Raw genomic sequence first — 27,486 nt, forward strand, 5'->3', positions numbered from 1 at the left:
AAAAGTTCAAATCCACATAATATGACCAACTTTACTCAGTTGATAAAGGAAGGAACAGGTGGGCTACCTTTCCCATCATCAAATGCAAGAAAAATTTATTAAGCAACAGCTAGATTTCTCACATTGCTCAGCAGAACAGCAATAATCTTTCCTAAGGAATTCTCAACTTTCAAGAAGTGGTTATTTTCAGTTAAAGAAACCAGAGTCAGATTATTGTTTTTAAACCAAAATGTAAGGCTCACTAAATTGCCTTCAAGGTAATTTAATCCCTTATGAGTAATTTAATCCCTTATGAAATAAAGCTGCCTTATAGTGAGATGTCTCTTTTGAGGTTGTTAAATTAGTAAACGGTTGCAGAGTAACTTTTTGATGCATTCTTCCATCAAGGAATGGTGATGTCCCAAACTCAAAACCATGTAACTGAAAGTCTACAATTTATATATTAATATCTCTTTTCTTTAATGTGTCCACTTTTTTAAAAAGTATCTTCTGAAAAATAAACAAATAAATAAATAAGTATCTTCTAACCAATTACTAGGAACCCTCTGTGACTCAGGCAAAACCCTAAACAGGGCAGATTAAAGTAACTTTGAAAAATAAATTCCAGAATTACCACTTTCTTCCCATTTTGTTCAGCTCACAGTATATGAGCTGATTGTGTCACATATTTAACCATCCTCTTCTCCTGGCTCTCCCACCTGCTTGTATGATTCTATTTTTAAATAGAATCTGAGCATCTGTCTGTAATAAATACAACATTTGTTTTCCCACAAACACATATTCCCTAAAAAGCAAGCAAATGTGGAGTAGAAAACAGCAGCCAAGAATGTTAACTCTTTCAGGCTCAGGTCTCGAGATCCTTTAAGCCAAGCCTGACTGTTTTAGGTATCAGAGCAAATTAAAACATGACTGCTTTAAGCCTTTTCTCCCTCTTGTGTTTAACATCCCAGTTGCAGCAGATAGCCTGGACAGAACTCTAGGAGACAGTGGCCCTGGAGATTTCACAGACCTTAAAAGTTATCAGTTGACCCAGTGCTCACTTGTTTCCTGTGCTTTATTTATCAATATATTCACTATCATTTTTATTGTTGTAATACTGGAGTGGGTTGCTGTTTCCTTCTTCAGGGTATCTTTCTGACCAAGGGATCAAACTCGTGACTCCTGCTTGGCAGGAGGATTTCTTACCACTGAGCCACTTGGGAAGTCCCATTATCAGTTTAGCAGTAAAATGTGTGTATGCCCACTTGCTATGGACTTAATGATACATTCAGTTTTGTGAAATAAAAATTCTATAGCTTGAGATAAAAATATGTGAGATACTTTATATTGTACACAATAAATAAAATTAAGGTTTTTATTTTTTAATTGTGATAAAATATATGTAACATAAAATTTACCATTTTAACTGTATATCTAGTGGTGATTTAAGTTTGTAACCACTAATTAATAATCCTAGAAAAAAATTTTCCTAAGCAATGTAAATATGACTTGATACAGAAAATGCCAGATGGCAGTTTCCTATAATTTTCAACAGTTTATTTCTTATGATAATGACCTACAAGCTCTTCATAACATCATCTTTGAGGTTTGTGCAACGATATTGCCTTCTAGTGAAATATCATCTTATAGTCATTGAGCCCATGAATTCTGGAGCCAGATTGCCTGTGTGTGAATGCCAGCTCTTTCACTCACTGGCTCTATGAACTTGGGCAGTGTCTAAACTCAGTGCCTCAGTTCCCTTATGTGTAAAATGAGAAAAGTACCTACCTTGCAAGCTAGGTGGGAAGTTAAAAAAAAACAAAACTATGAAGTGCTTCAGACTGTCCCTGACACGTAGTACTATATAAGCACTGGATGAATTAGTGGATACAAATAACAATGGACTGATTAATAGTAGAACTGCTCTGGACATAAAGTACACAGTCAACGCCTCCCTGTTGTTGATAATAGTTTCTGTCTCGTTTTCTTGGACTGCAGACACTATATGATAAATGTTTACATTCTGATCATTTATGACATTGACAACCAATGTTTGAAAAACACTTTACAATTTATCAAATACCTTTTACGTATGCTATCTCATGGGATTTTCGTTTATTATTAAGAAACTTGGGTCTCAGGTTAGGTGACTTTCCTGAGGTCACACAAGAGTAGAACTGGGACTCAAGCCCAGGTCTTCTGACTGCAAGTTCCAGGTTTTTACATTATACGACAGCCTGCTTGGTTTACATTGGACCATCTGTTTCTAATCTTTATAAGCATACCAAATTCATAATAAACTATCGTCTATAAACTGGAAAATCACAAAGCCCTTCTTATTGGTCTCCAGTTGTTAATTCAGTCAACTTGATTAATTAACTTAATCTTTAGCCAGAGCTTTTCAAAGTTGGACAAAGATGTGAAGGCTCTTTTCACCTTTAGTGCACTGATTCTTAGCCATTGATATTGGGCCTCTGCATGGCTGTCATTAAAACTTAGTATATATTTCATTCCCTTGTAACCTTAGAAGTAATTGGTTATTACTAATGCAAACATTGGTATCCTGATACCAGGGTTTGTTTCTTGTTGTTGTTTGTTTGTTTTACTCTGTTTTTGTTTGCCAAACTTGCTCATCATCACATTCTCCTATAGAGTTCTTTAAAAGTATATATTCCTGATGGATTTCCTTGGTGGTCCAGTGATTAAGAATCAGCCTTCCAATGCTGAGGACACAGGTTTGATTCTCGGTCAGGGAACTAAGATCTCAAAGGCTGTGGAGCAGCCAAGCCTCCATGCTGCAGCTACTGAGGCATGCTATCTAGATCCTCAAGGCGCCTCAACAGGAGAAGCTTGCAAGCTGCAGCAAAGACCCAGTGTAGTCTATGTATATATTCCTGAACCTGCATCCTAGAGGGTGTCTGAGGAATCACTCTATAGCAGATTATCTCCCCATGTACCTATGCTCTGCTTTACTACAATTAGCTAAAGAAGAGATATATAAAAACATGTTATTTTTATTGTGTTTACCTTGTGGAATTTAAGTCTTCTCAGGTATAACAGTGGTAAAGAATCTGTCTGCCAATGCAGGAGATGCAAGAGATACAGGTTCAATCCCTGGGTCGGAATATCCCCTGGGATAGGAAATGGCAACCCATTCCACTATTCTTTCCTGGAAAATTCTATGGAGAGTGGAACATGGTGTGCTTTATTAATGTGTTTATGAGTCCATGTGCTAAAGAAGCAAGGCAAATCTTTAGCAAAACTGTGATATTGGATCCCCCTGTCCCTTTAAATAATTTCTCTCTTGGTGGCGATTGATTTTTTCATTGCTGTGGTAGCTGGAGGCCTCTTTCTTTCTCTCTTCTCTCAAAATCAGGTCTACACATTAAATGACAGAAGTATTTGCTGTATGAAAAGGGATGTCAGTCCAGATAGCAGACCAACCTGAAATGTTAGTCTGTGTGTATGTGTGTGTATGTGCTCAGTCAGTCAGTTGTGTCCGACTGTAGCCCGCCAGGCTCCTCCATCCATGGGATATTCCAGGCAGGATTACTAGGGAGGGTTGCCATTTCCTACTGCAGGGCATCTTCCTGACCTAGGGATCGAACTCACATCTCTTGTATCTCCTGTACCGGCTGGTGAATTCTTTACCTCTGCGCCACCGGGGAAGCCCCAAAATGTTAGACTAGGGCTCCTTTAAAAACAACACACAGTGGTTGTTTATCCATCTTGTTAGGAAAAGAACTTAGATATTCAAAATACTTAGAAAACATATGCTAAGTCTAGATGAATGAAGAACTTAGCTGGTAGCCTGTGGTTTTTCTAATATGTCCATTGGACTATTTTACCTAAAGCTGCTTGACTTCCTTCCCTTCCCCCTCCCCACAGTTCAGGGCCTGCTCAGGCATGTGTCAAACTAAGTAATGGAATCGCCTTAAAGGTTTGACTGTCACATTTTCTTATTCTTTCCTTTCTGCCTAATTTTTCTCCTAGTACTCATTGCATTCTTGATATTATCTTTGAAGTTGATGTAAGGGATCAGACTAAATAGAGCTGGAGCTTTTTGGGGGGGAAGGGAGGTCAACTGGCTCACCCTTTCCAGTTTTGTTGGATGTGGGAAACCTAAGTTATTTTGATCTTAAAATCTGGCTGAGTTAGAGTAAGCAAATTCCTATTTATGATTTTAAAACCATTATTGCTTCCAGGGCTCAATACTTTGAATGAGCTCTAAATCATCCAGAACTTGTGTTAAAGATGGCAGGTGAGAGAGGAGGCAGGCATTACGAAGCCCAGGCATGTGAGTTGCACAGAGGTGCTGTGACTATCTTCTAGTTGGCATCAGAGGAATGAGAATGTTAAGACTGCTGGTTGCTATTGCAGAAATCCAATTTAAGGAAGACAAGATATCCTTATGATTAACTTCCTACTGAACCTTAAGTGAAAACAGTAGCTTTGGCCTGATAGGAAATAGATGTTGCATCATGCGTTGAGTCAGTGAGATACACTGGAAGTTTAAATGTATAAACAGCAACAGTCAACAGAAATCCTTAAGCAGAGGACTTTACTAGGTGGTGGCGTGGGTCCTCAAACATTAAGGAGAGATGCATTTCAAAGGAAAATTATTTCATATTTCTTTAAGTTATAAAGTCTATGACTTATCCCCCCATGCTTCTAAAGACTTTTTATAACTTAAAGTAATAAAATAGTAAGATAATGGTCAGTATTTAAAGCTGCTTCAATGAATTTATGAAATCCAATACAACAGTCTAGGTACTTACAGTTCCAGTTTTTCAAATTTTTAATATATTCTCAACACTGTGTCTGAAAGATAAATTTTATTTTATTTTTTGAAAGATAAATTTTATAAATTATAAATACTTATATTTGCAGCTAACTTTGTTATTAATATCATCAAAACTTGAATGAACAGTATTGGATAGTAACTGCTATGTGGTATCTATAGGATTTTATTGAGGCTCTGCTATCCCCTCAGATAGCTCATATTAAGAAGATTTGCTTGAGTTTAATTTTAAAATTAGGTACTGTTTTTTTGCATAACACTTAAAGTACTTGAAATTAGACACACTTTTTTTTCTAGAAAAAATGCTATTAATATGATAGAATAAATCAGTGGTCCATGAAATATTGTACAGATCTGAATTCTTACAAGAAAATGAACTTTAACATCATCTTAGAAGTAATATCAGGGACTTTCCTGGTAGTTCAGTGGTTAAAACTTCGAACTTTCAATGCAGGAGCTTCAGGTTCAATCCTGGGTCAGAGAGCTAAGATCCCACATGCTGGGCAGTGCAGCCAATAAATAAATAAATAAGCTTTTAAAAAGAAGTAATATCACCATATTATAAAGCCAGATAGTCATCATGTTTATACATTTTTCTTTTACCATTCTAGGGATAATCACATAATTCAGGATTAAAATGTAGCAACCTTTTATTTTCATCCCCAATTTTCTGTCTGGGCGCTGCTCATACCACCATAAACAAAAAATGTCTGTTTATACTTAAATACTTAAAACATTTACTGAGCTCCTATTACTTGCACCGATTCTAGCCTCAAAATTTATCAAAGCAGACAAAATTTAAATGCCGTCATGAGACTTAAATTAGTGGAGTGAGACGTGCAGTTAAACAAATTTTTTAAAGAAAGATATACCATGTTAACTGTAGATGAGTGCCATGGGGAGAAATTAAGGGAGAGGAGTAGACAGGCAGAATGAAGGAGTAGGGCGCCCCGCCATGGGGGAGAGGAAGGACCTCCTGGAGAATCCGTGCACTAGGAGATCCTTCGCCACAGCCAACCAGATACCAGTGGTTGGTTGATAATAATTCTTGTTTCGATTTTTCCGTTCAGTTTATTCCAAAAAGTGGTCATATTTCTTTTATGCTCATCTCTCAGGGATGTTTTCTGTTGGGATCAAAAGCTGAGCTGACCTGTCTTCTTGACCTTAGCTCCCTGAGTCTAGGCAGGCAAGAGCATGCAGGCAGAGAAAATTCTTTCAGACCTGGAAGATGACAAGGGTCTGTCATTGCCCTGGGGAATGGAGTACCTCACAAAAGAGCACAATGTGTGCTGGGAGGTTGAAGGTTTCCAGCCTCAGAAAGGACCCATTGGTCCAGGCCTGATGAAGAAGTTGTGATTGCCTGACTTCGAGGGATTTGAATAAAGATGTTATTCATGGAAACCTTATGGGTTGAGGAGTAATGATCTCTCCTCACTCTTCAGGCACTATCTTTCCCTCCCGATTTACAGGAACCTAAAGAAAGTAAGGGCTGGCCCCAAAATGAGCAAGATCAAAGTTCTTATTCTTGTTAGACAAGGACTGGTACATTCAATTTTATTTAGCAAAAATTAGGTCATGTGGCATTGCACACACATCCAATTTTGAGAAGTGAGATTTATCCTCCTACAACTCCAAGTGATTATTGAGTTGGCCAAAAAATCTATTGAGGTTTTTCCATAAGAGAGTGTATGGAAAAACCCAAATGAACTTTTTGGCCAACCTAATATCTTGATTAATTTTTATGGGGAGAAGCAACCTTAAATACACAATAACAGAAGATATGAATTTCTGCCTGACTGCAGATATCTCTTCACTGGCCTTATTGGGTAGACAGACACATAGATATTCTTTGCTTTGAATGTGCTACTTCATGTTAGTATATAATGATAGCAGGCATCTTTCTCAGAGAGTCAGAAGTTACTTGGAACAAGATCACATGGGACAGTAGTTAGTTTCAGATGTAAAAGCAGAGTGATTTGGTTACACATGTATCTATTCTTTTTCAAACTCTTTTCCCACTTAGATGATTACAGAATATGGAGCAGAGTTCCCTGTGCTACACAGCAGGTCTTTGTTGACTGTCTGTTTTAAATACAGCACTGTGTACATGTCAGTCTCAAACTCCAGCCTGTCCCTCCCCTACCTCCCACCCAGTAACCATAAATTCATTCCCAAAGCCTTTGAGTCTGTTCCTGTGAATAAGTTCATACCTCTTTTTTAGATTCTGCATATAAGTGACATCATATATGTGTCTGTATCGGACTTGCTTCGCTTGGTATGATCATCTCTGGGTCCATCTGTGCTGCTGTCCATGGCATTCTTTTTAATAGCTGAGTAGTACTCCATTTTATGTATGTACTACATCTTCTTTATCACTAAAAAGAACTTAAAAAACCCCTACAGTTGACCCATGAAAAACTCGAGGGTCAGGGACATCAACCCTCTGCAGTTGAAAATCTACCTGTAACTTCACAGTGACCATTGACTGAAGTGACTTAGCACACACGCATGCACCGTGATCATCAAAGTTCACCAGTTCTGCACCCACAGATTCAACCAACCTTGAATCATGTAGTACAACAGTACCTATTGAATGAAAACTCCACATAAAAATGCGATTGCAAAGTTCAAACCTGTGCTGTTCAAGGGTCAATTTCTAAAATTTGTAGGAAAATAAAACGTGGAAGAGGGATCGGATCTGTGTCTCCTGAGTCTCCTGCCTTGCAGGCAGATTCTTTACCGCTGAGCCATAAAGAATCTAGGGTAAGCCCAGATATGGGAGAAGGAGTTGGGCCTATAAAATATAGAATTATAATAACTCTCTAGTAGTTAAAGCAGTTTGATTTTAACAGTTATTTGATAGGTTAATAGAACAACATAAAGTTCAAAAGTACTTGAAAATACTTAATGGTAAGGTTGTATTCAAGTAGTTTTTTAAAGGTTGTTATTGTTTAATAAATTATATATGTACAGATGGCTAACTACTTGAGAAAAAATGAAGTAGAGGCTATATTTCACACCTTACATTTAAATTAGTTCTAGAAGGATGAAAAGTTTAAATGAACAAAAAAGAAAATACAATTATACTAACACAAACTAAAAATAGGAGAAGATATTTGTAGTACATATAGCAAAGGGCTACTTCTTTAGCACGTAAAAATCTCTTACAAATCAATGAGAAGGCAACCAATGTAAATATTAACACAGGATTTGAACAGTTATTCCATAGAAAAGAAAATATAACTGCCTTTTAGCCTATTATACAGAATGAAGTAAGTCAGAGAAAGACAAATATCAATATTAACGCCTGTCTATGGAATCTAGAAAGACAGTATTGATGGTCCTATTCATGGGGCAGTAAAGGAGACACAGACATAAAGAACAGACTTTTGGACACAGTGAGGGAAGAAAAGGCTGGGACAATTCAAGAAAATAGCACTGAAATGTATACATTACCGTATGTGAAATAGATAGCCAGTGGGAAGTTTAATGTATGATGCAGGGAACCCAAAGTCCCTGCCCTGTGACAACCTCAAGGGGTGGGATGGGCAGGGAGATGGGAGGGGGGATCAAGAGGGAGGGGGCATATGTATACTTATGGTTGATTCATGTTGATGTATGGCAAAAACCATCATAATATTATAAAGTAATTATCCTTCAATTAAAATTTTAAAAAAGAAAATGAAAAACTGATGAATAAATTCTGGGAATCTAATGTATAGCATGGTGACTATAGTTATTAATAACATTGTTGTGTTTTTATACTTGACAGTTGCTGAGAGCATATCTTAAATGTTCTCATCATACACACAGATAAAGGCTATTATGTGAGTTGATATATGTTAATAAACCCTACATGGTATTCATTTCCATATATATATATATTTCAAATCATTGTGTAGTACTCCTTAAATTTATACAGTTATTTATCAATTATATCTCAATACAACTGGAAAAATGTGAAAAATTACTCAAAATTAAAGAATTTTAGAAATGAACATTGTAATAGAAAGGAAGTACCATTTTTTCCTTAAAAATATTGGCAGAGATCTGAGTTTGGTAACAAGAGTGTTCTCCAGAGTGTGACAAAGCATACTGTTCATGGCATTGTAAATTGTGATCACCTCATTCAAGAGTGATTTCACAATAGCTCCAAAATTTAAAATATACTTACACTACGTCTTACACAATGTCTTAGGAATTTATGCTTCAGCACACTTTAACTTGGGTGAGGAGACATATGGGCAAAGCTTTTTATTGCAGCATTGTTTCATCTTGCAAAATATTGGAAGAAACCTAAATGTCCATCATGAGGGCATTTGTAAAATAAATAATGCTATATATATACTACCTATTTAGATATACATACATACATCTGTTTCCTCATTCCTTTGGTTACCTATTCTGATTTCTTGGCTTTAAGTATGGTGTCTGTGTGTGTTTCCTCCATTTTATCTGCAGTTCAGTTCTCTCTACTGAATCCCCTGATGAGAGTGCTCCTCAGGTATGGTAATGTGTATTCAAAATGTGTGAACTCTTGATCTCCACACCACCCCCATCTCACTTCTTTGACAGCTCCCCTATCTCAGTGGATAGCAAATTCCATCCTCTACTTACTTGGTCCCAGAGCCTTAGAGTCATCCTCTCTACCTCTCATAACCAATTTCCAGTTGGTTAAGAAGTTAACTTTTTTTGGTCTACCTTCAGATTATACCTGGCATCCTATCACTTTTCACCACAGTGGCTGCTATGACCTGGACTATACCACCATCATGTCTTGCCTGGATGATTGTAGTAGCCAGTCATCCACTCTACACTTGCTTTTGTGGTCTGTTCTCATTAAAGCAAGCAGGATGATTGATTGTTTTAAAGCATTCAATCAAATCAAATTTTATTTTTCTGCTCAGAAATGTGCAGTGACTTCCATTTCACTCAGAGTAAAAGCAGGAACTCATTGCAGAGTTCCTGCAATGGCCTACAAGGACCTCCATGACCTGGTCCTTGTTAATTCTTTGGACATCATTCCGAGGTACTCATTTTCTTTCTCATTCACTCATAACCAGCTTCCCTTCCTTGATGCCTCTTGAGTAAACTTGTATTCTCCCGTCTTAGAGCATTTTTTCTCCACCCGCAGTGCTCTTTCTCAAGATATCTCAGGTAGCTGCTCGACCTCCTTCAGGTCTGTGCTTAAATGTCACTTTTTCAATGAGAGTTACCCTGAACCACTTTATTGCCTCACCTTTTCTTTATTACAGAATACTTACAGCCTCTTAAACTAGAGCCTTTATATATTTGTTATGCTTACTTCACCGGTTAGATTGTAAGCTTCATCTGTTTTCTTCAGTGATAGATCCTGAAGGTCTGAAATACATTGAATAAATCTATAAATAAAGAAATCTTAAAGATAAAAATAGAAAAACTCAAAGTATATAGCTATTCATAGCATTCTGTAAAAATAGATATTTAAGTGATGTAAATGCTTGTAAGTGGATACAGTATCTCTGGAAGACTGTGAAATAAATTGTTAATTTTGGGTGCCTTTGGAAGAAACCGTACCGGGGTGGACAGGGAGGCACATTTTACGCTTTTAGAATCGCTTCTTCAATCAAAGAACAAACTAATTGAAAATACGTTGCATATCTGAGCCTTATTCTGAAATTCAAAAATCTTTGTACACCAAGAGTTTGAGTTCTTTAGATGTTTAATTGTAATATTACCACTAGGTGGCACATACTTACTGATAAATTCTTAAAGATTCTCAGACACAGGTTTAAAAATTGCTTTTTCGTTCCCCAAACTCACCAGGGTTTAATTTTGGAATATTTTGCATTGGTTTTCCTTAAGAAATTTCCTTAACTTTAGTTGTTTAGTGCTATAACAGCTTCCCAGGTGGCTCAGTGGTAAAGAATCCTCCTGCAGGAGATGGGGGGTTCAGTCCTTGGGTCAGGAAGATCCCCTGGAGGACGCCATGGCAATCCACTCTAGTATTCTTGCCTGGAGAGTCCCATGTACAGAGAAGCCTGGCGGGCTACAGTGCATGGGGTCCCAAAGAGTTGGACATGACTGAGCAACTGAGCACACACACATAATAGCTTATAGGTGATTTTTAATTATCTATAAATTATCTTTAAAATCTTTTAAAAAATTAATTAATTTATTTTTGGCTGCACTGGGTCTTCCTTGCTTTGCACGGGCTTTGTGTAGTTGTGGTGAGCAAAGGCTACTCTTCGTTGAGTTGTGGGGGCTTCTCATTGAAGTGGCTTCTGTTTCTGCGGAGCACAGGCTGTAGGCACAGGCTTTAGTAGTTGCGGTTCACAGGCTCTATAGTTGCCTCACAGGCTTGGTAGTTGCCCTGTGTGGGGTTAGTTGCTCTGTGGCAAGTGGAATCCTCCCAAACCAGGGATTGAACCCATGTCCCCTACATTGGCAGGTGGATTCTTATCCACTGCACCCCCAGAGAGTTACCGTGAAAGTGGCTGTCGTGTCCAACTGTTTGTGACCCCATGGACTGTACAGTCCATGTCTCCAGGAGAGAATGCTGGAGTGGGTAGCTTTTCCCTTCTGCAGGGGATCTTCCCAACCCAGGGAGTGAGCCCAGGTCTACCCTCATTGCAGGCAGATTCTTTACCAGCTGAGCCACCAGGGAAGCCCAAGACTACTGGAGTGGGTAGCCTGTCCCTTCTCCAGGGAATCTTCCTGACTCAGGAATCGAGCCAGGGTCTCCTGCATTACAGGCAGATTCTCTACCAACTGAGCTATCAGGGAAGCACCACCAGGGAAGTTCTATAAATGTTTAACTTAGCATCATTATAATAATTTGAGAGGTAAAAATGTTTTAAATCTGCAAATGTTAGTATAGCTTAGATATTCTTAAATTAGTTTAAATTATCTGATGTTTTTTTGAATTGTATCTGTCTTTTCTTTTTTCCTATGAAATAACTTAATAAATGAAATTTAGGTATTCTGTGTACAAAAATCTATTGTTTGATTTACAAAAATAGATTTTTGTTTGATTGTATTTTTCACGACTTTTATGCCAAATAGTGTCCAGGACCACAAGCAATTTAACACCTGTGTTCTTTTTGGTGCTGAAGTTGGCAAAAAGAAAATGATGGCATGCATTTTATAAATTGTAAATTTTGTAAGCATCATAAAAGCCTTTTAGGGACAAGCTCTAAAATAACATTGGCAAAATTACTAGGCCATATAATTTTTAGTCATTTTTAACCTAAAGATTCTTTTATTCCATTTTTCTTTTCAAATTAAATTTTCCAGCTGTCATTTTTAAAAAAAATATTTTGGCTATGCTACATGGCATGTGGGATCTTAGTTCCCAAACCATGATCAAACCCATCCCTCTTGTTTTGGCAGCATAACCACTGGACCACCAGGGAAGTCTCTCAAGTTATATTTTTTAAAAACTGAATATATATTTAGAAAAAGAACTGTATTAAAGTAGAATAACATGTATTGATTGCTTATTATGCCAGAAAGTTCTCATCTATTATTTCCTTTAATACTTAATGTTTCCTTTAATACTTACGGTGATTGCATTAGCCACATTTTACAGGTGAAGAAATTGGGCACAGAAAGTTTCAAAAAATTGTATGAATTTGCCAGCTATCTGCTGTAACACCAAAACTGGATGTGAATGGAATTAGTTTCACTATAGTAAGAAACTATGCCTTTCAATTTTTATCATTTCATTACCATTGCCTTGTTACTTAAAGAGGAATCAAAATTATTCTTATAAAATGTATTAATATTCACTACTTTGTTACACTGGTGGTCTTAACTAACTGTAACTAAGTCTGAGATAAATCATTAAAATATCTTAGTGAATTGAGAATCTGACCCTTTTGGCTGTTAACATATAAAATTTCCCCAACTTTGATATATTCCAAAATATTCCAAAAAATAATAATCAAGTCTAGTGTATTGTACAGTGCTTAGTTTCAGTTCAAGCTCAACAGCTGAACCAATTGGATGTTAAAATTATACAGTTAAAGATGAATCTTACTATTTTTCTGTCTTTCTTTAGCCAGAAAAATGTAAGAAAAATAAGTGGTATAACAGTGCCCTACAAGAAGCATACCTTCTCTATGGATGTTCTCATGAGCAAAGACTGGAAAGATGCTACCTATCAAAACAGGGTATGTGTGTTGTTTATTCTTCACCACCACAAAATAAGGATTTATTTAAGAGCATCTTTCCAAAACATGTTTGCACATTTAAAAATCTCTCTCTCCGTTTCATAGGAAAATAGAATATCTTTGTCCAATGAAAAGTTATTCTTATATGGATTAACAGTATTTATTTTTTGCCCTCTGAAACTATTTTCCATGAGTAAATATGCACTCCATTTTTTAAATTAATTTCTGTTGGCATGTAGCTGCTTTACAATGTTGTATTATTTTCTGCTCTGCAGCAAAGTGAATCAGCCATATGTATACATACATTCCCCCATTTTTAGATGTCTTTCCCATTTAAGTCACCACAGAGGACTGAGAGGGTTCCCTGTGCTGGTTCTCATTAGTTATCTATTTTATGCACAGCATCAGTAGTGTATGTATGTCAATCCCAACCTCCCAATTCATCCCACCCCCCGCATCTCCCCTCGGTAACTATAAATTTGGTTTCTACGTCTATAGTTTCTGTTTCCACTTTGCAAATAAGTTCATCTCTACCATTTTTCTAGATTCCACATAAAGTAATGTTATATCAATGTAATGTTTGTTTTTCTCTTTCTGACTTACTTCACTCTGTATTAGAGTCTCTAGGTCCATCCATGTCTCTGCAGATGCCACTTTTTCATTCCTTTTTGTGGCTGAGTAGTATTCTTTTGTCTCTTCTTTATCTGTTCCTCTGTTGTGGACATTCAAGTTGTTTCCATGCCTTAGCTCATGTGCATAGTGCCGCAGAGAACACTGAGGCACATGCTTCCTCTCAGATGATAGTTTTCTCTGGGTATATGTCCAGGGATGGGATTGCTGGATCACACGGCACCTCTATTTTTAGATTTTTAAGGAGCCTCCATCCTGTTCTCCATAGTGACTGCACCAATTTACATTCCCACCAAAAATGTAGGAGGGTTCCCTTCTCTCTACACCCTTTGCAACATTTATTATTTGCAGACTTTCTGATGATGGCCATTCTTACCAGTGTGATAATTCCTGGTAGTTTTGATTTGCGTTTCTCTAATAATTAGTTATGTTGCACATCTTTTTGTGTGTTGTTTGGCTATCTATATCTCCTTTTGGAGTAGTGTCTATTTAGCGAGCACTCTATTTAAATGTACATGTTTTAATTAGTGCTTCTGTCATCTATATTCTTAACCTTTCTACATAGATTCTCTTGTGTATTTCAAAGCATTTATTTCAAAATTAGAAGCTATGACTTTAACATATATTCCTTGAGTGAAACTTTTATTTGGATAGGCTATATTATTTTAGAACAAAGTATTTTTCAAAGTATTTTATTTTTTTAAAAATTCAAGGCAGAGATAAAAAGTAATATTTTAACTTTTTTAATTAGGTAAAAAAGTATAATATTTCAAAGCATCTTCAAAGTTCTCTTGAATCATAAATATTGTGGTTTATGGGTAGCTTTTTAAATGAATTTATAGGGTTTGTAGCAGCTATAATACATTTTTAACTCTAAAAAGAATTTAATAGTTGCATGGAAATGATTTTTCAATAAATAAATATATTTAAATTTTTTTCTGCTTAGTGATCATAAGTATATATATATTTTTTTCTTACAAGGCACCTTCTGATTTTCTCCACTTAAGTTCTAAAGCAGACTCTTCTAAGGAAGGATCTAGTCTTTTGTGCTTACTGAATTTTAAAGTAAGAGTGATATTTTTTTCTCCTGTAGAAAAGTTTAAAACATATATAAAAACATTTTATTTGAGAAAAAGTTTAAATATTAACCTAGCCACCTAAGTTTAGATTTTAAAGCATATAAATAGATTTGAAAAGGATGGAAAAAGAATGATAAGCAAACTTCTGTGGTCAAAAGACTTTTATTACCACAAATATGATTTTATTCCTTGAGCTGAAGATATAATGTCTCTGTTTATTAGCAATAAAGGTTGAACTCACTTTATTGTCACACATACAATTTTATGCTTTGCATGGGCTATACATTTCTCTGTGTAACCAGAATAAACTGAAATATTTAGTTTTTTTAAACATTGCTATTTTGTAGTACTATATAGTCTAGTCTTTTGCTTTTGAAAGTTATATTGCAGCCATTTCACACTAGCAGTAACCTGGCCTCAGTAACTTATTTTGCCTTTGCTGTTGTTGTATGTGCTAGGGTGTTTATGTCTGCATCTTTTGGCATTCTTACTTGTCCAGAGACCTGGAACGGAGTTATTTCTGATTGATTTTTCAGCAACAAACCATTTTCTTGATGAAAGTCTGATGATTTTTGCATGCAGAATTTGTATAATTCAGCCTGATTATAGAAAGCCATGTGCCTAAGGACTCTCATTTTGTGCCTGAAGTATCCCAAATTGACGGGCATGAACAGACTTCTAGGAGTTCAGTCTTTGCGTCACAGGTTCACTCACTTCATACTCCCTCTTCACTGCCTCCAAAAGAGAATTTAGTCCTGGCCTGCTTAACTTCTAGAGTGGATTCTAGGATGTATACAGCTTCTTACTGTATTCAAAGTAGGTTTGAGAGATAATTAACCATTATTCAAATATTTTACAGAAGGTCAGTTACTTAAAAGTTTAGTTGCTTAGAGGCAAACCATTTATTTCATTCCAGCAGCTGGGGGATTTCTCTACTCCCAGTTATATTCCATTGTTTGTGTGTACCACAGTTTATTTATCCATTCACCCATTGAAAAGATCCTGGTTGCTTCCAGGTTTTAGAGACTATGAGAAAAGCTGCTGTAAACATTTATGTGCAGAACTGTTTGGGCACAAGTTTTCAGCTTATTTGAGTAAATATTAGGGAGTGCAGCAGCTGGGTTACATAGTAAGAGTATGTTTAGTTTTGTAAGAAATCTTACAAAACTTCTATCTTCTATAGATACCAAGTATCTTCTATCGTGACTGTCATTTTGCATTCCCACCAGCAGTAAGTGAGAATTCGTGTTGTTCCTCATCCTTGGTGTGAGCTGTTCTAACAGGTGTGTAGTGGTATCTCATTATTTTAGTTGCAATTCTTGAATGACATGATGATGAACATCCTTTAATATACTAATTTGCCATCTTTGAATCTTCTTGAGTTGTCTCTTTATTTTTCATTTTACAATCCAGTTCATTTTTTCATTATTGAGTTTTAAGATTCTTTGTGTGTTTTGAATAAGGGCCCTTTGTCAGATATGTATTCTGTAAATACTTTCTCTCACTCTGCGGATTGTCTTCTCATTCTCTTGAGAGTGTTCTTTGTAGAATATATGTTTTTAACTTTAATGAAGTCTCACCTATGAATGATTTCTTTCATACATCCTGCTTATGGTACTATATCTAAGAAGTTATCAGCATACCCCAAATCATCTAGATTTTCTCCTGTGTTACTCTCTAGGAATTTTACAGTTTTGTATTTTACATTTAAATGTGTGGTATGTTTTCAGTTAATTTTGTGAAAAGTATAAGATCTGTGTCTAGATTCTGCGTGTGTGTGTGTGCCTGAGTCATGTAGATGATTAGTGATTCCAACATCATTTGTTGAAAATGTTAGCTTTTCTCCACTATACTATCTTTGCTTCATTGTCAAAGATCAGTTGACTGTATTTGTTGGCATATTTCTTTACTCTCTATTCTGTTCCATCAATCTATTTTTATTATTTTCCCAGTATTATACCATCTTGATTATTATAGCTTTTTAGTAAGTCTTGAAGTCAGGTAGGATCAGTTCTCCAACTTTGCCCTTCTTCAGTATTGTGTTGGCTATTCTGGGTCTTTGTTTCTCCATATAAACTTTAGAATTAGCTTGATATCCTCAAAATAACTGGTTGATATTTTGATTGATAGTGTATTGAATCTGTAGATCAAATTTGGAAGAACTGAAATCCTGACAATATTGAGTTTTCTTATCCATGAACATGGACTAGATCTCCGTTTATACAGTTCTTTGATTTCTTTCACTAGAGTTTCATAGCTTCCCTGGTATAGATCTCATCCATATTTTGTTAGATTTTCAGCTAAGTATTTCATTTCGGGAAGTGTCTACATAAATGGTAATGTGTTTTCAGTTTCGGATTACACTTGTTCATTTGCTGGTAAATAGGAAAGCTATTGACTTTTGTGTTAATACTAACCTAGTATCCTGCAACTTTGCTCTAATCACTTATTTGTTCCAGGAGTATATCTCTTGATTCTTTTGGATTTTCTTCTTAGATGATAATGTCATCTGCAAACAAAGATAGTTTTCTTTCTTTCTTCTCAATTTGTATCTTTTATTTTCCTATTGCATTAGCTAGGGGTTCTACTACATTTTTGAAAAGAATGATCTCAGTGGGAGATCTGATCTCAGTGGGAAAACTTTGCATTTCTCACCATTAAGGATGATGTTAGCTGTAGGTGTTTTGTAGATTCTTCTCAAGTTGAGGAAGTTTCCCTTTACTCCCAGTTTGCTGCGAGTTTTTGTTTTTTATTGTGAATTGGTGATGAATTTTGTCAAGTGCTGCATCTGCTTATCTTGATAGGATCACGTGACTTTTCTTCTTTAGCCTATTGATATCATGTCAAAGTGTTAGTCACTAAGTCATGTCTGACTCTTTGTGACCCTATGCACTGTAGCCTGCCAGGCTTCTCCATCCATGGGATTTTCCAGGCAAGAATACTGGAGTGGGTTGCCATTTCATGGATTATGTTAGTTGATATTTGAATGTTGAATCAGCCTTGTATGCCTGGTATACTCCACTTGGTTGTGGATATAATGCTTTTTTATACAATGGTAGATTTGATTTGCTAATATTTTGTGGAGGATATTTGTATCTGTATTCATTAGAAATATTGATGACTCTGTAGTTTTCTTGTAATGTCTTTATTTGGTTTTGTATTTCAGGTAATACTGGTTTCATTGAATGAGTCAGGAAGTATTCTCTTTGCTTTTATGTTCTGAAAGAGTTTATAGGAAATATATATAATTTCTTCCTTAAATGTTTGGTGGAATTCACCAGTGAATACATCTGGACTTGATGTTTTCTGGTTTGGAAGTTTATTATACTGATAAAATTTTAAATAGATATAGGCCTGTTCAGATTGTCTATTTCTCCTATGTGAATTTTAGCAGATTTTGTTTTTCAAGGGCTTGGTCCTTTTCATTTAGGTTATCAAACTTGTGGGCATGGAGTTATTCATACCATTTATTGATTATCCCTTTAAAGTCCAGGGGATCTGTAGTGATGCCCTCTTTCATTTTTGATGTTAGTCATTTATGTTTTCTCTTTTTTTCCTTAGGCTTGCTAGAGGCTTATTGATTTTCTCTGCTGATTTCCTCTTTCCAGTTTCATTGGTTTCTCCTTTAATTTTTATTTCTTTTCTTGTTTGTTTTTTTTTTTTAGTTTATTTTGTTTTGGCTGTGCTGGGTCTTCACTGTGGTACAAGGGCTTCTCATTGCAGTGGCTTCTCTCGTTGCAGAGCGTGGGCTCTAGGCACACAGACTTTGGTAGTTGCACCACACAGGCTTAGGGGTTTTGGCACAAGGGCTTAGTTGTTCTGCAGCATGTGAAATCTTCCCAGACCGGGGCTCAAACCCATATTCCCTGCATTGGCAGATGGGTTCTTTTTTTAAAATTTATTTATCTATTTTGATTGGAGGCTAAATTGCTTTAGAATATTGTGGTGGTTTTTGCCATACACTGACATGAATCAGCCACAGGTGTACATGTGTCCCCATCCCGAACCCCGCTCCCCACTCCTTCCCCATCCCATCCCTATGGGTTGTCCCAGTGCACTGGCTTTGAGTGCCCTGTTTCAGGCGTTGAACCTGGACTGGTCATCTGTTTCACATATGATAATATACATGTTTCAATGCGATTCTCTCAAATCATCCCACCCTCGCCTTCTCCCACAGAGTCCAAAAGTCTGTTCTTTATATCTTTGTGGCAGATGGATTCTTAACCACTGGATCTCCAGGGAGGTCCTTGTGTTTACTTTAGATTTAACTTGCTCTTCTTTTTGCTCCCTAAGGTGGAAACTTGGCATATTAATATTAGATCTTTGTTCTTTCATAATATATGCATTCAGTACTATAAATTCCCCTCTAAGCACTGCTTTCACTTTATCTCACAAATTTTGAAAATCTGTATTTTTTTCATTTTATTCAAAATATTTTAAAATTTCTTTTGAGAATTTTTTTTGACCAGTATGTTATTTGGAAATGTGTTGTTAAGCTCCATGTATTTTTAGATCTTCTAGTTATCCTTCTGTTTTTTATTTCTACTTTTATTCCACTGTGGTCTGAGGGCAAGCTATTGTATGATATCTGAAGGGGAGGGTGGGATGTTTCGAAGGAACAGCATGTATATTATCAGTGGTGAAACAGACCACCAGCCCAGGTGGGAGGCATGAGTCAAGTGCTCGGGCCTGTTGGGCTGGGAAGATCCAGAGGAATCGGGTGGAGAGGGAGGTGGGATGGGAGACCGGGATGGGGAATTCGTGTAACTCTATGGCTGATTCACATCAATGTATGACAAAACCCACTGAAAAATAAAAAAAAAAAAGAAAAAGAAAAAAAAAAAAACTTTAAGTTATATTTTATGGTCCAGAATGTAGTCTGTCATGGTGAATGTTCTAAGTGAACTTGAGAAGAATGTGTATCTGCTATTGCTGGATGAAGTAGTCTATAGTCTGTTCTGCTTTGTTATACTGTTAAATGAGCACTTCATGTAATTCTGTTTTCTTTCCTTTCTTACCATATCAATTATACTTCCTTCCTAATTTTTCAGTGGTTTTCCTACAGTTTATAGTATTCATTTATAGGTTATCCAAGTCCACTTTCAAATAACACTTTATAATGTCATGACTAATGCATGTACTTTATATTAACAAAATTTTCTAACTCATTCTCTGTCCTTTATATCACTGCTGTCATTTTATATATACACACACACAAATATGTATAACATATAATTAAATATATTGTCACTATCATTTTGGACAAACTATTTTCTGTTTAGATACATTAAGAATGAGAAAAATTAAATGTTTTTACTTTACCTTTACTTGGTCATTTTCTGATGCTCTTCCTTGTATAGATCACAGTTTCTGATTTACATCATTTTCTATCTCTCTTTTACCATTTCTTGTAAGGTAGGACTTCTGGCTTCAAATTTCCTTCTTTTTCTTTGTTGCATAATTTGTATATTCCTTTTCTTTTGAAGAATAATTTTATAGCATATAGAATTCTAATTTCATTGGGTTTTTTTCTCTCAACACTTTAAATATTTCATTCCATTCCCCTCTTGCTTGCATAGCTTCTGAGAGGAATTCAATGAAATTCTTATAGTCCCTCCTTTATAGGTAAGGAGCAGAGATAAGAATTACCCCCTCTAGCTTCCTTCAAGAATTTTTCCTTATTTTTTTCATTTTCTGCAGTTCAAATAGGACATGGCTAAGTGTAGTTTTGATGGCTCAGTGGTAAAGAATCTGCCTGCCAATGCAGGAGACATGGGTTCAGTCCCTGGGTTGGGAAGATCCCCTGGAGAAGGAAATGGCAACCCACTTCCAGTATTCTTGCCTGGGAAAATCTCATGAACAGAGGAACCTTTCGGGCTACAGTCCATGGGGATCACAAGAGTCAAACAAGACTTAGCAACTAAGCAATGACAACATCCTGCTTGGTGTTCTCTGAGCTTCTTGGGGCTGTGGTTTGGTGTCTGACATTAATTTAGGAAAGTTATCAGTCATTGTTAATTCAAATGTTTCTACTGTGCTTTTCTCTCTTTCTTTTCCTTCTGGTATTCTCATTACACACATTACATTTTTGTAGTTGTCCCATAGATCTTAGGTAATCTGTTCAGTGTTTTTTTTCCAGTCTTTTTTCTCTTTGCTCTATCAGTTTAGAAGTTTCTATTGATGAATCCTCAAGGTCAGAGTGTTTCCTCAGCAGTGTCCAGTTTACTGATGAAGCCACCAAAGGCATTCTTCATTTTTGTTACAGTATTTTGATCTCTAGTGTTAAATTTTTTTTTAATTTCTTTTTTATTATTTCTTAGAATTTCCATATCTCTGCTCACATTGCCCATCTGTTCTTGCTTGTTGTCTACTTTTAACATTAGAGCCCTTAGTATATTTATTGTAGTTGTCTCAAATTCATAATCTGATAATTCCAAAATCGCTGCCCTGTTTGGGTCTGCTCCAGTGCTTGCTGTGTTACTTCAAACTGATTTACCTTTAGTAAGCCTTATAATTTTTTGTGGAAAGGTGAACGTGATGTACTAGGTAAAAAGAACTGTGGTAAAGAGGCCTTTCCTAGTGCAGTGGTAAGGTGTGGGGGAGGGGGAGGCATTTTGTGTTCCCTTGATTACGTCTGTCCTGGGCTTTGAGTTTCATGAGTGCTTCTCCTTCTATTTTTTACTGCTTAGGTGGTTCATGATGCCTCAAGGGGGCTGGAGTTGGGTATTCCCTTCCCTTACATGGAAGGCTATAGCAGAATTTGCATATTTCCCTTCAACCAGATTGATCAGGCTCTGAAGAAACCCCAGCAGGTTAGTTCTGGTAAAATAGCTTCTCTTGAAGACAGCCTTGTTAGAAAAATTCAATGTTCTGGCATATTTCAGAATGGTTACTGTTTTCTTGCCTCTGCATGAAGCATAGGAAAATTTTCCCCAGTCATCACTGTAAGAACCTTGATGGAGCCCCCGGAGGTAAATTCATCGAAGTGTGTCTCCCTCCCCCAAGACTGGGGGCTCTCAGGCTTGTTCACACTGAGCCTCATCAACAAATTTCAGTCCTTATTTCCCTCCCTTGGTATTGGCTCCTGCAGAGGTTTCTCCTCCTGTAAATTGTGGTTCTTTGTATTTGCCAGTAGGCAATTTGTCTCTCCAAATTCAGGGGCAGTTGTTTGCCTTGTGAACTCACTTCCTAAGGGATCAAGGAAGAGTTATTGATTTTCTGTCTGTTGAGCTTTTTACTTGTTGTTAGGATGGAGTGGTAACTTCTCTTTCCAGACAGGGAACTGGACTATCCTTTTTGTTTTTTAGAAAATACTCCCAGCTGTCATGTTTAAAGAAGCACATACCAACAGTTTTTCTGAGATCATGAATGGACAAGCTTTAGAAAAATTATTTAAAGAAGAGAAACCACTGATTTATATTAATATTCGTACTTCCCTCTCAGTTCAGTTCAGTTCAGTCACTCAGTCGTGTGTGACTCTCTGCGACCCCATGAACCACAGCATGCCAGGCCTCCCTGTCCATCACCAACTCCTGGAGTTCACCCAAACCCATGTCCATCGAGTTGGTGATGCTATCCAACCATCTCATCCTCTGTCATCCCCTTCTCCTCCTGCCCCCAGTCCCTCCCAACATCAGGGTCTTTTCTAATGAGTCAGCTCTTCACATCAGGTGGCCAAAGTATTGGAGTTTCAGCTTCAGTATCAGTCCTTCCAATGAACACCCAGGACTGATCTCCTTCAGGATAGACTGGTTGGATCTCCTTGCAGTCCAAGGGACTCTCAAGAGTCTTCTCCAACACCACTGTTCAAAAGCATCAATTCTTTGGCGCTCAGCTTTCTTTCTAATCCTAACCTCCCTCTCATATGGTTGTAAATAAAAATTTTAACATCTGTTATGATTCATGATGCATAACCACCTCTACTCATTTGGAACATTTTTATTTTCTACCTGAAGCTTCTCTTTTATACTTTAAAAATGTGATGTGGATACAGTTCAGAAAATAAGTAAAGGCCCTTTTAATTATCTAAATCTACATTTCCTGTTAACTGCTTTTCACTCTGTATGTCAGGGTTCTTACATGCAGAGCTTTCTGAAGGGAGGAAATTAAACCTTTCTCACTAGGGAGAATTCAGCTCTTAGAAAACAGTTAATGCTGCCGAAGCTGAACACAGACTCACTGTTATTGGCAGAGAAGTCACTAGTGATTGTTATGTTTTGAAGTATTGCGTCAGCATTTCCCTCTGACATTTGACTTGGAGTGGTGCTATTGCATTGGGAGACAGTTCTGCAACTTTTGAGTGTAAAAAGTTCTTGAACAACAGTTTGGGTGTTTCTGTTCCCAACTCATCTCCCTGCTGGATGTTTTACTTAAGAATGACTTACGTTTGAGAAGAAACATAAATTCTATTCTTTTATCATTAACTCTCAATATATGATCAGGGTCCTTTGGATCCAATTTTAGTCTTTTTGTGCAGTTTTAGCTATTTGTACAGATTAGCATATTTCATTGTGATTTTTATTATTGTCAGAGGTCTTCAAAAGAACAGGGAAATTTTTTTTTTTTTGATACAGCAGAGCATGTTCTATATTGTAACTACTACCAGGTCTCACTGGGCCCTTAAATCTGAAATGCATTGTGGAATTTCGACCATCTTATTTTTCCCTCTCTTGAAATATTTTGCTATTTTATCATTGCTCATCAATTATTCCCAACTGTTTGAAAGACAAATAATTATTTACATGGAAGAATGATGAAATCACTTGAAAAGATGAAACAATTCTGAAATATATCATCGACAAACTATTTTTCCTAGTATTACAAGGGTTAAGATCTCTTCTTCACTCTCTTTCTAACACAAACACTCACACACACACACACACACACACACACACACACACACACACATCAATTAGTTAAAATGGAAGAGAACATTATCTAAAATCTACCAGAATTGTTTTAGGAACTTTATTTTATGTAGATTATGTTATTTAAATCACAGTATACCAATATATTACTCCTGCTTTATCAGTAAAGAAACTGAAGATCTGAGTGACAACATGTAGTGTTTTATATTTTACATTGTCTAGTATAGTGACTTATGCCATGTAAATATTCTGTCTGTTTCAGTTAATTATATTAATTTGTTTAGGTACAATGTATATTTCAGATCCATATAATATTTTGAATAAAATCCATATAGATTCATTAAGTATAAAAAAATTGAGCACCTGGTGCATTTGAAAAATGATCCCTGCCTCAAGGCACATCCTAGCCTTGCAGAGTGCTTAGATATATATAGAAGAAGCTGTAAGACAAGGAAAGAAGTTATGTGACCTAAGATGACTGTGATTTGCAAACGAGGTGGGTATTTCTCCTAGCTGAAGGATCACCTGTGGTGGTGGGTGGTCTTGTGCGTTCATCAGGAAGGAAACACATACTCCAAAAGAAGGGGTTATTCCAAGCACCAGCTGAACATAGGAAAAAGGGCAGTTTACATGTGGCAGCCAGTTGTAGGTATGAATATAGTAACCTACTCCTCTAGTTTTCTGATTTGTGAAAATAATTTTTTACTGCAAAATTCGCTTTTAGACGGCAAGCACTTATTTACTCTTATCCTTTTTATTTTACATGCTTATTGTGATTATATTCCCATATTGATACATTTCTATGAATTTTCATTTCTTCTTTAAATTTTAATTTTAATTGAAGGATAATTGCTTTTCTATAAGTGTTATGTTGGTTTCTACCATACAGCAACATGAATCAGCTGTGTGCGTGTGCTTATTCACTCAGTCATATTTGACTCTTTGCAACTTCATGGGCTGTAGCCCGCCAGGCTTCTCTGTTCATGGTATTCTCCAGGCAAGAATACTGGAGTGGGTAGCCATTCCTTTCTCTAGGGCATCTTCCTGACCTAGGGATTGAACCCAGGTCTCCTGCATTGCAGGAGGATTCTTTACCTTCTGAGGCACCAGGGGAGCTCTAAGTATACACATATCCCCTCCCTTTTGAGCCTCCCTCTTGAGCCTCCCTCCCACCCCACCATCTCACCTTTCTAGGTCTTAACAGAGCACCAGGCTGAGCTCCGTGTGTTATATAGCAACTTCTCACTGGCTGTGTATTTACATGTGGTAATGTATATATTTTAGAGTTAACCTTTCATCCTATCCTTGCCTTCTGCTACTGTGTCCACAAGTCTATTCTCTCCATCTCTGTCTTTATTCCTGCCCTGCAAATAGGTTGATCAGTACCATTTTTCTAGATTTCATATATATCTATTAATATATATGAATATATATATTCTGACTTATTTCACACTGTATAACAGGCTTTAGGTTCATCCACGTCAGTTCAACTGACTCAAATTCATTCCTTTTATGACTGAGTAATATTCCACTCTATATTGTACCACAATTTCTTTATCCATTCATCAGTTGATGGACATTTAGGTTGCTTCCATATCCTGGCTATTGTTAGTAGTGCTGCAATGAACATTGGGGTACAAGTGCCTTTTTGAATTATTATTTTCTCAGGGTATATGCCCAGTAGTGGGATTTCTGGGTCATATTATTGTTGTTACTGTTGTTGTTCAGGCACTAAGTCCTGTCTGACTCTTTGCAACCCAGTGAACCACACCACACGAGGCTTCCTTGTCCTTCACTATGTCCCAAAGCTTGCTCATACTCATGTCCCTTGAGTCGGTGATGCCATCCAACCATCTCATCTTCAGTTGCCCCCTTCTCCTCCTGCCTTCAATCTTTCCAAGCATCAGGGTCTTCACATCAGTTTGCCAAAGTATTAGAGGTTCACCTTCAGCATCAGTCCTTCCAATGAAAATTCAGCATTGATTTCTTTTAGGATTGACTGGTTTGATTTCCTTGATGTCCAAGGGATTCTCATGAGTCTTCTCTAGTACCACAGTTCAAAAGCATTAATTCTTTGTTGCTCAGCTTTTTTTTATGGTCCAACTGTCACGTTGATACATGACTACTGAAAGAAAGATATCTTTGACTGTACGTACCTTTGTTAGCAAAGTGATGTCTCTGCTTTTAATACACTGTCTAGGTTTGTCATAGCTTTTTTCCCAAGGAGTAAGTGTCTTTTAATTTCAAAGGTCATATAGTAGCTTAATTCCTAGTTTTCTAAGGAATTTCCGTACTGTTCTCCATTAGTGGCTGTATCAATTTACATTCCCACCAACAGTGCAAGAAGGTTCTCTTTTCTCCATATCCTCTCCAGTATTTATTGTTTGTTAGCCATCTGTGTGTCTTCTTTGGAGATATGTTGGTTTAGGTCTTCTGTCGATTTTTTGATTGGGTTCTTTGCTTTTCTGATATTGAGCTGCATGAGCTGCTTGTATATTCTGGAATTTAATCCTTTGTCAGTTGCTTCATTTGCAGTTATTTCTCCCATTCCGAGGGTTGTCTTTTCATCTTGTTTATAGCTTCTTTACTGTACAAAAGCTTTTAAGTTTAATTAAATCCCATTTGTTTATTTATGTTTTTATTTCCATTATTCTTGGAGGTGAGTCAAAGAGGATCTTGCTGAGATTTATGTCAAAAAGTGTTCTGCCTATATTTTCCTTTTATGAGTTTTATAGTTTGGGCTTACATTAGGGTCTTTAATCATTTTTAGTTTATTTTTGTGTATGGTGTTATAAAGTGTTCTAATTTAATTCTTTTACACATAGCTGTCCAGTTTTCCCAGCACCACTTACTGAAAAGGCTATCTTTCCATTGTATATTCCTGCCTGCTTTGTACCCATAGGTGTGTTTGTTTTATTCTAGACTTTTTATCTTGTTCCAGTGATCTATATTTCTGTTTTTGTGTCAGTACCATACTATCTTGATTACTATAGCTTTGTTGTATAGTCTGAAATCAGGAACATCAATTTCTCCAGCTCCATTTTTCTTTCTCAAGATTGCTTTGGCTATTTGGGGTCTTTTGTGTTTTCATCCAAATTGTGAAATATCTTGTTCTAGTTCTATGAAAAATGCCATTGGTAATTTGATAGGGATATATTGAGTTTGTAGATTGCTTTGGCTAGTATAGTCATTTTCACACTGTTGATTCTTCCAGTCCTAGAATGTGATATAGCTCTCCATCTGTTTGTGTCATCTTTGATTTCTTTCATCAATATCATTGTTTTCTGTATACAGCTCTTTTGCAAGTCTTTATTCTAGGAATAAACCTACCTAAGGAGAGATATTAAGGAAACAATCCCATTCGCCATTGCAACAAACAGAATAAAATACCTAGGAATATTTCTTTAAATTTCAAAGGTCATATGGTAGCTTCATTCCTAGTTTTATAAGGAATTTCCGTACTGTTCTCCATAGTGGCTGTATCAATTTACATTCCCACCAACAGTGCAAGAAAGTTCTCCTTTCTCCACATCCTCTCCAGCATTTATTGTTTGTAGGTTTTTTGATGATTACCATTCTGACCAATGTGAGGTGATACCTCATTGTAGTTTTGATTTGCATTTCTCTCATAATGAGTGATGTAGAGCATCTTTTTGTGTGTCCTTTAGCCATCTGTGTGTCTTCTTTGGAGAAGTGTCAGTTTAGGTCTTCTGCCCATTTTTTGATTGGGTTGTTTGCTGATATTGAACTACTTGTGTATTCTGGGGAGTATTCCTTCATCAGTTAGAATATTCCTGGGTATTTTATTCTGTTTGTTGCAATGACGAATAGGATTATTTCCTTAATTTCTCTTTCTGATTTTTCATTATTAGTGTATAGAAATGCAAACAATTTCTGTGTATTAATTTTGTATCCTGAGACTTTACTAAATTCATTGATTAGCTCTAGTAATTTTCTGGTGGCATCTTTAGGGTTTT

The 27,486-nt window shown here is 36.5% G+C and overlaps 1 protein-coding gene across 2 annotated transcripts in view; it reads left to right on the forward strand.

Moving 5' to 3' along the window:
- ZCWPW2 (zinc finger CW-type and PWWP domain containing 2) overlaps window positions 1-27,486 on the forward strand; it is a 138,044-nt gene that overhangs the window by 69,869 nt on the left and 40,689 nt on the right. For both annotated transcript variants that reach the window (XM_065932910.1, XM_065932911.1), the window contains exon 4: window positions 12,822-12,933. In XM_065932910.1, coding sequence (XP_065788982.1) covers window positions 12,822-12,933 — 112 coding nt within the window. The remainder of the gene's footprint in view (window positions 1-12,821; window positions 12,934-27,486) is intronic.

Source organism: Muntiacus reevesi, chromosome 4 (genome assembly GCF_963930625.1).
Source record: "Muntiacus reevesi chromosome 4, mMunRee1.1, whole genome shotgun sequence".
NCBI classification, from domain to species: Eukaryota; Metazoa; Chordata; class Mammalia; order Artiodactyla; family Cervidae; genus Muntiacus; species Muntiacus reevesi.